Source organism: Mya arenaria, chromosome 11 (genome assembly GCF_026914265.1).
Source record: "Mya arenaria isolate MELC-2E11 chromosome 11, ASM2691426v1".
In the NCBI taxonomy this organism is placed as follows: domain Eukaryota; kingdom Metazoa; phylum Mollusca; class Bivalvia; order Myida; family Myidae; genus Mya; species Mya arenaria.
Window position 1 is genome coordinate 30,630,772 of NC_069132.1, and position 13,190 is coordinate 30,643,961.

At 37.1% G+C, this 13,190-nt stretch overlaps 1 protein-coding gene across 1 annotated transcript in view; it reads right to left on the reverse strand.

Annotated features, from left to right (window-relative positions):
* Positions 1 to 2,283: 2,283 nt before the first annotated feature.
* The window catches only part of LOC128207256 (guanylate cyclase 32E-like), a 93,479-nt gene continuing 82,572 nt past the window's right edge, over positions 2,284 to 13,190 (reverse strand). Inside the window, exons 15-21 of the mRNA XM_052910080.1 lie at positions 12,930 to 13,101; positions 10,526 to 10,666; positions 9,690 to 9,813; positions 8,368 to 8,611; positions 6,620 to 6,718; positions 5,807 to 5,898; positions 2,284 to 5,381 (exon numbers count right to left, since the gene is read on the reverse strand). Of these exons, the coding sequence (XP_052766040.1) occupies positions 4,827 to 5,381; positions 5,807 to 5,898; positions 6,620 to 6,718; positions 8,368 to 8,611; positions 9,690 to 9,813; positions 10,526 to 10,666; positions 12,930 to 13,101 (1,427 nt within the window). The 3' untranslated portion in view covers positions 2,284 to 4,826. The remainder of the gene's footprint in view (positions 5,382 to 5,806; positions 5,899 to 6,619; positions 6,719 to 8,367; positions 8,612 to 9,689; positions 9,814 to 10,525; positions 10,667 to 12,929; positions 13,102 to 13,190) is intronic.

Below are 13,190 nucleotides of genomic sequence, written 5' to 3' on the forward strand. Positions count from 1 at the left end.
TGCATGGTCTTGAATGCAGTTATTAGTTGTATTCGCTTCACGAGTGCATGATCTTGAATGCAGTTATAAGTTGTATTCGCTTCACGAGTGCATGGTCTTGAATGCAGTTATTAGTGGTCTTCGCTTCACGAGTGCATGGTCTTGAATGCAGTTATAAGGTGTCTTCGCTTCACGGGTGCATGGTCTTGAATGCAGTTATAAGTGATCTTCGCTTCACGGGTGCATGGTCTTGAATGCAGTTATAAGTTGTCTTCGCTTCACGGGTGCATGGTCTTGAATTCAGTTATAAGTTGTCTTCGCTTCACGAGTGCATGGTCTTGAATGCAGTTATAAGTTGTCTTCGCTTCACGAGTGCATGGTCTTGAATGCAGTTATAAGTTGTCTTCGCTTCACGGGTGCATGGTCTTGAATGCAGTTATTAGTGTCTTCGCTTCAAGAGTGCATGGTCTTGAGTGCAGTTATAAGTGGTCTTCGCTTCACGAGTGCATGGTCTTGAATGCAGTTATAAGTTGTCTTCGCTTCAAGAGTGCATGGTCTTGAGTGCAGTTATAAGTGATCTTCGTCTTAGGAGTGCATGGACTTGAATGTAGTTATAAGTGGTCTTCGCTTCACGAGTACATGGTCTTGAATGCAGTCATAAGTTGTCTTCGCTTCACGAGTACATGGTCTTGAATGCAGTTATAAATTGTCTTCGCTTTACGAGTACAAGGTCTTGAATGTAGTCATAAGTTTTTATTGCTTCACGAGGGCATGGTCTTGAATGCAGTTATAAGTGGTCTTCGCTTCACGAGTATATGGTCTTGAATGCAGTTATAAATTGTCTTCGCTTTACGAGTACAAGGTCTTGAATGTAGTCATAAGTTTTTATTGCTCCACGAGTGCATGGTCCTGAATGCAGTTATAAGTGGTCTTCGCTTCACGAGTACATGGTCTTGAATGCAGGTATAAATTGTCTTCGCTTTACGAGTACATGATCTTGAATGCAGTTATAAGTTGTCTTCGCTTTACAAGTACATGGTCTTGAATGCAGTTATAAGTGGTCTTCGCTTCACGAGTGCATGGTCTTGAATGCAGTTATAAATTGTCTTCGCTTCACGAGTACATGGTCTTGAATGCAGTTATAAGTGATCTTCGCTTCACGGGTGCATGGTCTTGAATGCAGTTATAAGTTGTCTTCGCTTCACGGGTGCATGGTCTTGAATTCATTTATAAGTTGTCTTCGCTTCACGAGTGCATGGTCTTGAATGCAGTTATAAGTTGTCTTCGCTTCACGAGTGCATGGTCTTGAATGCAGTTATAAGTTGTCTTCGCTTCACGGGTGCATGGTCTTGAATGCAGTTATTAGTGTCTTCGCTTCAAGAGTGCATGGTCTTGAGTGCAGTTATAAGTGGTCTTCGCTTCACGAGTGCATGGTCTTGAATGCAGTTATAAGTTGTCTTCGCTTCACGGGTGCATGGTCTTGAATGCAGTTATTAGTGTCTTCGCTTCAAGAGTACATGGTCTTGAGTGCAGTTATAAGTGGTCTTCGCTTCACGAGTGCATGGTCTTGAATGCAGTTATAAATTGTCTTCGCTTCACGAGTACATGGTCTTGAATGCAGTTATAAGTTGTCTTCGCTTTACAAGTACATGGTCTTGAATGCAGTTATAAGTGGTCTTCGCTTCACGAGTGCATGGTCTTGATTGCAGTTATAAGTTTTTATTGCTTCACGAGTGCATGGTCTTGAATGTAGTCATAAGTTTGTATTGCTTCACGAGTGCATGGTCTGGAATGCAAATATTATTGTTGTTGACGTCGGGGTTTGAATCCGTAACATCTAAAGGGAACGGTCAACCAATCGGGGCGGTTCTAATCAAGGCATGAAAATTGAAACTAGTTGAAAGGTCTTAGACTAAGACTTGGTAAATTTATATAAGTTTGAAATATGTTTCATGTCCGTTTAAAAGAATTATAAAAGGTAAATCTTATTTTTTGAAGTTGTGCATTTCTTTAGGATAAAATGTACAAAGTTGGCAGAAAGTATTTCTCCCAATCAGAAATTAAATATTTGACCATTGTCCAGTAAAGCCTTACATCTGTTTTAGTAGGTATTTGGACAAGATTTAGTATTTGAGTTCATACTGATGCTCGTAGACGCTTCGAGCAAACAAAACACTGAATTATTTTCTCAATATTTGCATAAAGATCAACCAAACACATTTATATTTTCAGCATGTATGTATTTAATGTCAGCGATAATCTAAACATTACACATTTGTATTACATAATTGCTACTTCCCCAAACCCCCGCGACAGATATCTGCCTCTGAGTCAGAATATCTAAATAAAAGCCACAGTTTATCGTTGTTCTTACATAAATGTTCTTAGTAATGAGAAATATAGCTTAACGAAAGCTCTGGGGCCGTATTCAATAAGCATCTTAGTAAAACAAAATCAACTTAGTGAAAAATAGCCTTTTTTCTAAATTGAATATTAAGAAAACGGTCAATGTTTGTACAACAAAAATATGAAAATAAGCAAGGAAATGGTCTGAACAATATATGCATATGAATAATTCTGATGAAAAGTAGCGGGTATTTAAAATACGCTATGTCAAAAATTACGAAAATCTCACTAAGTTGAAAATCTTCACTAAGATGCTTATTGGATACGGACCCTGAAAGTTTGTTTCAGCCACATGGACCAGTTATTACGACCAGTCTCAAGTCGGGATTTAGACTCAGGCTAAGAAAAGTGTTTTCTTAATTCCATTCATTTTACGAAAGTAAATGCAAATAACTGTACAATTTCAAATATCAATGCAATTCAGCAATGTTCTTTCTCGATACTCAACAAGAAGAACGTTACAATGAAATGAAGGTTTACAGTTTGGCCACTTGAGAATCTGAACTCGAGAATGTTCGCAATCATGGCCCCTGGTCAATATTACCCAAATTTGAATCTGATTCTGTTAAAGCCTGTGTCAATTAATTTCTTAAAAAACATCTTTTACAACCCCATAACACACATGATTGTAGAAGCAGTGTTCAGTACAATATATGTAGTTGAACCCCGTTAGCTCGAAATCCACGGGACCGGCGTGGAGCCTCGGAAAATTCGAGTAAAGCGGGAATTCTTACGTTCGGGCCCGAATTTCTCGAAACTTCTTAAGTCCCTTATAACAGGATTAAGCTAATCTCAGTATTTTTGTTGTTCTATAAAATGTGTTATATTTTCTTCTTCAAGAATTTTTAGAAATTATGTAGGAATAATCTGTATGATTATCAGAATAAACCATTTTTCATTTATCAAAATCCATTTTCAGTATGTATTTTGGCTAATTGAAATAAGCAACTTAAGCCTGTTAAGCTTAAGAAGTTTCGAGAAATTGGGGCCAGTATAAGGAAATCGGTCCTTAACATTCAGTTCGAACCAATGAGGAATTCGAGCCAAACGATTTCGAGCCAACAGGGTTCGGCTTATCTGTTTTACGCACACATATAGAGGCGTAGAGATGAAGGTGTTTTTTTTTTTAAAAACTCAATTTATTGCAAACAATGGAAAAAAAGGTTTAAAAATAATGTTGACTCCTTTATGAGTTAGCAAAATAAACAATTCAAAAACAAAAGGAAATTCAACATTTGAACATATTAACACAGAAATGTTTCGAAAAAGCTTTGGAAGATAATTGCAGTTTTTAAAGATCCCTTATTGACAGTAATAGTTCAGGAAAAATAAAAACATTGGGGAAAAATGCACATAATTATTTTGGTGGATTTGTGTCAAATCAGGCATCACATTTAACATACTAAAATTATAAAACAATCACATGGTGCAAAATGTGATTTTGGGGGTAAAATGTTGGAAAAAATAAATAAAAGTGAGAATTTCTTGAGTTTGCCAATAACTGTCTAATTTTGCAATAAAATAACCAAATTTGAATGTGATGGATATTATCATACAGTTTAATATATCAAAAAGTAAGAAATACGTACTGTATAAATGATATGCACGATGCGTACCCAATGATTGTATCCGCTTTATTAAACTACATGCTAACATAAACACCAACATACTGACATGTAAAATGCATGGACAATAATTCATAAAAAATGAAATGTATATGAAAACTAATAAATAAATGTATGAAATATTTAACAAAGATATCCATATATTTACATCGGGTATCACATGCGTGAAAACATTAGAAAAACATTCAAGAAGAGTGAAACCTCAATTTAAATGTTGTTAAATAATAATCTCAGATGTTCACTTATAAAAACGGTGTGCACTTTTGAACGACAGGGTAAACTTTGAGACGATTTTTCAGAACTGTTTTAAAGTTAACAACGTGATTATTAAACGGGAACTATTAGCTGATGTACTCTCAAATTAAAATATAAACAATTATGACTGAAACAGTTGACTCCAATCGTATTAGAAATCTTGCAGATCACAAGTGTATCCATGACACGTCCAGAGCAGTAATGATTTGAAAGTTAACAACGATGACGTGAACAGCGTTGTTAACTTAAACAAAATTATGAACAAATGACCCATTGAAAACCTGTAAAATTTGATAAGCTGTAAGCATTTAAAACTACCACTGAAAGAAGCTTGTTCTAAGTAGGGTCTAGTTGCTCAATTGTTTGCCTTCCTTTGCAGCTAAGTATGTTTTCATATTAGTTTGGTCCTGTGAACAGGAACAACGGTTTCGAATCCAAATAGAGAATTATTCTCCTGCTGTTAAACAGACTTTTAATTAATGAGAAACTTGGTCCTGACATAAAAACGTTATGGCTTAAAAATGTATTTTAAGCACTTTTTGCCAAAATGACTTCACAGTTTCATACACTTTCCTCAGCTTGCATTGTATGATTTGGAACAGACATGTTTCTTTGGATTTGGGGTTTCATAGGGACGTTTTCAAATACCTCAGCTCCGTTTCTTGGTAACTCAGACACAGAATAAGGTCTCTCTAGCTGAACAGTTTGTCTGCAATTCGTCAGTTGAAAAGGATTGTTGGACCCGTACGTGGAATTTAATGCACGGGGATGTTTTGTGGACCCGCTTATCTGCATACCCTTTTGGTCCGTGTGAAGTCTTGAATCAAACACTTCTTCAAACATATCACTGATTTTTTCTTCACTGGTGATGTTCTCTCTGACACTGTCGCTATCACAACTTGATTGGACGGGGGATAGATACAAATCACTGGTTGAATTTCCGGAGGCATTTGGCCAATACTTGGGGTGAATAATATGTGAGCCAAAAATGTCACCATTAGAGTTTCTGTCCACATTTTGGGAATTTGTACGTGAGAATTTGGAATGAGAGATTCTGCGTTCACGATGAGTCGCATTCTCACCGTCCAGGAAGTAGGTCAACATCTCGCCTTTGCCCTTCAAAAATAAGTTACGTTTGTTTGAATTGACAACGAATATATTGAAAGTAATTCCCACTGAAATAAAAAGAAGATACCCAATCATTTAAAATAAGATTTCTAAAGAAATATGTAAACCAGGGGCGGATCCAGGAATTTGACGTTAGAGGGAGCGTAACTTAGGGGTGCAACCTTTTTGACAAGCGCCCCTGCCTTATGACCGTAATTAATAAGGTTTAAAATGAAGGAGGGTTTGTGGGTACGACCCAATTAATTTTTTAACTATTAAAGTCAGAAATGGTGCATTTTGAGCGTATCTTATTACATTTTCTCCGATATTGACAAACAAACTTGGACGATATTAGGGGAGCACGCGCCGGGTGAGTCCCCCTGAATCAGCTAGTGAAAACATCCTTGCATAAAAACTTATATATCTAGGTTTACCTTAGCAGTGATGACACCTCTCTCTATTAAATGGTACCCGCCTAGTTTTTGCAGTAGGGCTGTGATTGTTTCGCTGCAGTGAATTTTCAAAGCTGAAAAGAACAACAACACAAAAATGGAGTCGGCATATTTTAATAACATGATCCTGAAATACAAAGTTTATCTTTGTGGTAAACAATTATCAATGTATTCTCTTTCATGACCAATGATTTTAATCAAAAGAATACAGCGAAAAAACATCCCCACCTATTGTGGTTGATAACTGGGGTTAAGTTTGATAATGTTTTATTATCCGGTCAGAAAAAAAGTCCTTTTTAAGTCAAGTCGATTTTTTATGTGAATAACACACATAAAGTAAAAAGTAAAACAAGTATGAAAGTGTTATAAAGCAAACACATAACAGTCCTAAAAATGAATATACTATTTTTTGGGAAATGAAAACCCTTACAATTGTGCATGCCAACTAACAAACACACATTATTAATTGGGTCAATACCATCAACTTGGTATAGGCGATATGTTGTTAAAATGCCTTTTTAATTTATGTTCACTCGATTGTGAAGGCAGCTGTGAATATATGCTATACGAATTACTCTCGAGTCCGTTTGATGGGTATACACCAGTATATCGTCTTTCTGAGACACAAAAAGAACGTTCCCATGCTGCGGCTCGAACCCACAAACCCTTTGATCAATCGAACCCTCAAACCTTTAGGTTAGCTTCATGCCATTAATATTTGAATTGTTTATTTCATGCCCTCATCATGGATGTCAGGTTAGATGACATCAATATACAGTCGTAGGTTACACTTACGAACACCGGTTGATTCCATTCTAGACGCTGTGTTGACCGTATCACCGAATAGCGTGTATCGTGGCATTTTCAGCCCCACCACACCCGCGACACATGGTCCTGAAAACAAGTTGAATAAAGTTATTGTGCGTTACCACAACATACCGGCTCTGAGAGATCAAGAGTAAAAAGAGATAAAAAAGTGTACACTGATATATAACTATAATTCAGCTGTATTCGTTCTTGGTGCTGGCTATAATTCAGCTGTATTCGTTCTTGGTGCTGGCTATAATTCAGCTGTATTCGTTCTTGGTGCTGGCGTCTATATGTGGGCCAACGACAATCAAGATTGTTTTCGAAATTTCTGTTCATGAATTTTACGTAGATCGATTATGACAGGGTATAGTTACTTCAGTAAGTCTATTTTCCCGCCAAGGCTTTCTTGTTGATTTCGTGGCAGTAGTAAAGGGTTGTATACACTTAAGTTCGCATTTTTGTGTAGGTCAATGGTATAATGGAGGATTTTTCAAATTTTCTGTTCATTTATAAAACGTTGATCGATCTGAAGACGCACTAAAAACACAAAACATAAGATAATCCAATTTTGACAGTCCACAAAAAAATAGAGCGGGCGTACCATGGCCTTTTGAAGGTCGCCAAATTAAGCTCTAAAACGTGGATGCATAGGTGATGGGTAATGAGGAGGTACGCCTCTGTATCATAGTTGCATTGATATGTTTCATAAGCAAGATTACCAACCATGTTAAGATTACTCGAGACTTACTTCTTATTATGCAGAGACATTTTTCTCACTAGGTACGGATATTTAATACATGAAATACGGACATTCTGAACACAAACAATATGGCGTTCTATAGCCATTACAAAGTGAAGTATAGAGATTCAAACTTGTAATACATACATATCCCATATAAAACGCAAACGGTAAAGTACCCCCACCCCATACAAGTCAGACACATTTTATAACAAAAAATCAAATGGAAATCGACGTTTATTTGGAAAAAGCGTCACACTACCGATAATACATAAATGTATATTGACATGGATAAAATAATATCAGTTTAAAAAACCCCTGTTACTAATGTTTTAAAACTGATATCAGTATAACTGTAATGAACGTTTTACAGGCCAGGAGTTTTCATCCATCAAGATAACACTAGAGGACGATGATTGGTACTTGTCACTCATTTTTCTCGCCAATCGTCAGGTTTAAGTGCCAACATTTATATTTAAACGTATGGTCGGTACGTAGAAGCCATTATGTGAACGTCACGAAAATGTGAATGTTTCAACATGGACGATAAGGATCAAAACACTTAGCTGCAAGCCAGAAATAATTACGGAAGAAGTAAACCATTCGACAATTTAAGTGATCTGAAACAGTCAGTGAACACATTCGGAACTCCGCGGCCATTTTTATCGAAAACAACCCCGGATGTATATGGACGGTTTACAATGCCAGAAATGGGTACACTTTACTTACGCTACAAGAAAATCGCGTAGTAATTTCAATTCAGCTGTTCCACTTAATGACATACCTCTTGGGAATCTTAATTATGTTTGCAATAATACACTGCACTGGCAATCAATTTCAACTTAGATCTATAAATACAAGCTGAAACACTACATTTAATTAATGATATAATTCAAAATTTAACGAACTACTTCTACTGATGTACCGGCATACATCCGAGGTTGTTTTCGATAAAAATGGCCGAGGAGCTCCGAATGTCAGTGTAGAATCTCACCTGAGTGGATGCCGATCCGAAGCTTTAATGTGTCATTGGGACGGTGCCTTATTTTAAAGTTTTTGATTTCTCTGAGCATATGCAGTGACATTGAAGCAATTTCCCCAGCGTGAAGATCCTCGTTTCGTAAAGGCAGCCCGCTGACCACAAAGTACGCGTCCCCTATTGTCTCTATCTTGTATACATCATAATTCTCGACAGTTGCATCGAAGCAGGTGTACAGGTCGTTCAGCATACACACAACCTTAATATAACAATATCATGCGCTGTATGTAAAATTCAACTAGCCAAATTCACGTGCAAACATATTTCACCAGATATAAAAGCTGCACTCTCACAGATTGACCGTTTTGACAATTTTTTTTTTGTCTTATAATGGGCAAAATTTTGCAGATATGTCATAACACCAGTAATATAAGACTGCTAACAAAATATAAGATCGCTGGTCTTTTTTATATTTTATGTTCGAAAATTGATATTTGTGGCTGAAAGCGTTACTAACGCCTTAAGAAAAAATAGTTTTTCGGCAGCTTTCCAAACAATGGATATTTGTTCTATTGTGAATAATCTTGAATGACTGAATTGAAGGCATTGATACCAAAGTCAGCTGATTTCAAGACAAAAACTAATTTTAAATCAAAACTATTAATCTGTGAGCGTGCAGCTTTAAAGAGCCTTAGCACATCTAGATAAAACATAAATTTAAAAAACAATCTTCTGATCAATTACGTCGGTTGATTAAATTGGTCCAAATAACGTTTCTCACTAAGTGATCTGGGTTCTCTCGCCTGTCAAATTGTATCGTCCACTTAGCGATAATAATTTGAGACCCTAGAAATAATGTAGTATGGAATTATAACGCTCTGTGCGAATCGCCTTAATCGTAGAGATGTCTAAAATGGATGAACTTTTTTTAAGATGAATCAAATATATCAGATACTGACGGAGATACAAGACTAATTATGCAGAAGTTTAATTTTGATAGACGGCACTAGTGTATATCGCCTTAAACATAGAGACGTCTGAAACGGATGCACTTTTTAAGATGTACGAGACATATCAGATATTGACAGAGATACCAGAATAATTATGTAAAAGTTTAATTTCTTAAGACGGCACTCCGGTCACATCACAGTCTGGTATATCACGTTACAAATGACCGGTCACATCACAGGCCAGTATATCACGGTACAAATGACTGGTCACATCACAGTCCGGTATATTACGGTACAAATGACCGGTCACGTCACAGTCCGGTATATCACGGTACAAATGACCGGTCACATCACAGTCCGGTATATCAAGGTACAAATGATGCGTACCTCCATCGGAGTGCTCTCCGCTGACAAAGAGGTAAAGCCAACAATGTCCGAGAAATAGATGGACACAGAATCGTACATCTCGGGCGCTACTGGTTCACCTTTCTTTAATTTCTCCGCAACGAATCTGAAAATAGAATTATAAGTAATAGTTAGATGACATGAAGTACCATTTTAGAAGGGCTCGTTCAATACGCTAACTTTATCCATTCTTAATCATTAAACTATTACTTTATGGTCATCTAACTGTCTTAGGATACTACCTCATTGACAAATTATCAACGCTTAATCTGCGTATAAAGTGAGTAGCAGTAGGCGGACCTTTAAACACCCGCGAAGGTTCAAATTCTTTTTGATTAAGCATATTACTTAATGATTGCCTATCTGCATTTTCATTGCCTGAAAATGAAGGTTGTTTTCTAAAACAGGTTTCAGCTATTTTAAAATTGACAAGGCGACGAATGGAATACGTGAGCAAGTATGACGTGTTCAAATCATTCAAACGGCCCTCTTTTTCGTTATTTTTAACTCGGAACGAACACATATTGCCAGAGTCGAAGTCAGAGTTTAATAGCGAGATCCTTTGTCTATGAAGTCAATACCGAACTCGCGCAATGGTCAAACTCTTTTAAGTTTATTATCATAAAATATATTTTGGAGAGAGTATTAGTTTGTATGTTATACTTTAACAGCAAATGCATTTCCACGTCGTACGAAGTTAAAACAGTAAAATGACAACTCTATACGAATAATGCCCGAATTTAATTTGTCATTGAACAAAAATGATCATAAAATAAATAGCCACTCTAATCCATCTGAAGCGGAAGAGTATTACTCGCCTCGGGAGCATTCTCAGAAGAAGGTTCTCTGTCATTTTCTTCTCCTCGGAGAGTAGCTCAGTCCTTTCAGCGACAAGACTTTCCAGGTTATTGGCATACTTCTCCATCATATCCAGCATGTTGTCAAATATATTTGATTTGCTGGAAATAGATAGTACATTTACTTATAAAAACTGTTATAACAAACTATTACAGGGTTAAACGGAACATCTGTACTGATCGTTGATGCGGATGTTTTTATTATTCCGGAAGCATTCCAAACAATATTTATCTATTTTACAGACACAAATATTTCATTCCAAACAATACATCTCAATAAAGTCATCATCGAATGCGGAGGAGTTTTCCGCCTTTTAACAATTTATACACAAATGCCGTGTATCTAAGCATTACCGTAACGTATTACATATAACAATGTGTGTCAATGGCCATTCTAATAGTAATATGTCTTCATCTAGAGAAAACAGTCGTTTCTTACAAACTTCGAAGGCAATGCAAATGTTTCAGACTAATATATAGGCGAGTAACCTTGATAACGTTTATAAGCGATTATGTTTAACATAGAAATAAAATCATTAAAAATAAAATACTTCATGATGATGCCTGTTTTCAATCAATGTGCGCTTGATATGACTTAGATAAACAAATATTGTGTCAAATTAAGAAAACAGAGATAGTGTCTTGCATTTTCAAGTAAGTTTTGAACCGCTGACTAGTCAAACAATTTGTGTCGTGAACTTTGTAAAAATAAATATTTGCATAACAAGCACTCCTCTTTGTGGCCAATATAAGGTTTATATGCATACGATACACTTTACCAATGATCAAGAGCCAGTTTTGACTGGTTTTTTGTTTATATTATGCGAACTGCTTAAAACGAAATAAACTTTGTTCTCTTCTGTGTTAATATACTAAGTATACTGTATGGATTCAAAAGGGAGGTTGCAAAACACTGCTTATACGGGTACGTGTAAGTCTACTTTTTGTGCACAACGTCATCCATGTATGTGCATGTGGTACACTACGTCATCCAGGTATGTGCATGTAGTACACTACGTCATCCATGTATGTGCATGAGGTACATGACGTCCGTCGTCATCGATTTATGTACATGTGGTACACTACGTCTTCCATGTATGTGCATGAGGTACATGACGTCCGTCGTCATCGATGTATGTACATGACGTACACTACGTCATCCATGTATGCGCATGAGGTACATGACGTCCGTCGTCATCGATGTATGTACATGCGGTACACTACGTCTTACATGTATGTATATGCGGTACACTTCGTCATCCATGCATGTGTATGTGGTAGATTAAGTCATCGATGTTTGTGCATGTGCTATAGTACGTCATCCATGTATGTGCATGTGGTACACTACGTCCATCATCGATGTATGTACATGTGGTACACTACGTCATCGATGTATGTGCATGTGATACACTTCATCATCCATGTATGTGGTACATTACGTCATCCATGTATGTGCATGTGGTAGATTACGTCATCCATGTATGCGCTATACTACGTCATCCATGTATGTGCATGTGGTACACTTCGTCCATCATCGATGTATGCGCATGTGGTACACTACGTCATCGACGTATATGCATGTGATACACTTCATCATCCATGTATGTGGTACATTACGTCATTGATGTATGTGCATGTAGTAGACTACGTCATCCATGTATGTGCATGTGCGACACTACGTCATCCATGTATGTGCATGTGGTAGACTATGTCCGTCATCCATGTATGTGTATGCAGTACACTTCGTCACCTATGCATGTGTATGTGTTACATTATGTCATCGATGTATGTGCATGTAGTACATGTGCTATACTACGTCATCCATGTATGTGCATGTGATACACTTCATCATCCATGTATGCGGTACATTACGTCATTGATAAATGTGCATGTAGTACACTACGTTATCCATGTATGTGCATGTGCGACACTACGTCATCCATGTATGTGCATGCGGTACACTACGTCCGTCATCCATGTATGTGCATGCGGTACGCTTTGTCATCCATATATGTGTATGTGTTACATTATGTCATCGATGTATGTGCATGTAGTACACTACGTCATCCTTGTATGTGCATGTGATTCTTTATGTCATCCATGTGGTATACTACGTCATCCATGTATGTGCATGTGGTGCACTACGTCATCCATGTATGCGCAAGTGGTACACTACGTCATCCATGTATGCGCATGTGGTACACTACGTCATCCATGTATGCGCATGTGGTTAACTACGTCATCGATATATGCGCATGTGGTACACTACGCCATCCATGTATGTGCATGTGGTACAAGTCTACCTATTTGTAACCTACAAGTATTGTTTCACAACCTCCCTAATGGTTCGATATTGTATGCTTACACTCCCTGAAGCATATTTTTCAGTCTTCCTTTGATGTCCTTCAAGTGAGGTCTCTGGTCAGGATCCGTGGTCCAGCAGTCCTTTATACATTCAATAACGTTACTTTCACACGGCAACGCTGATACGTCAGGGCGAAAGGAGGGATTATCAGTTTTCAACATCTCAATGATCTCTGGAAATGTATCACATACTTTTAAATGTTCAACTTTTTGCTACAGAAAATGGCATCATAATTATCAATAATAAACAATGTTATTTTAG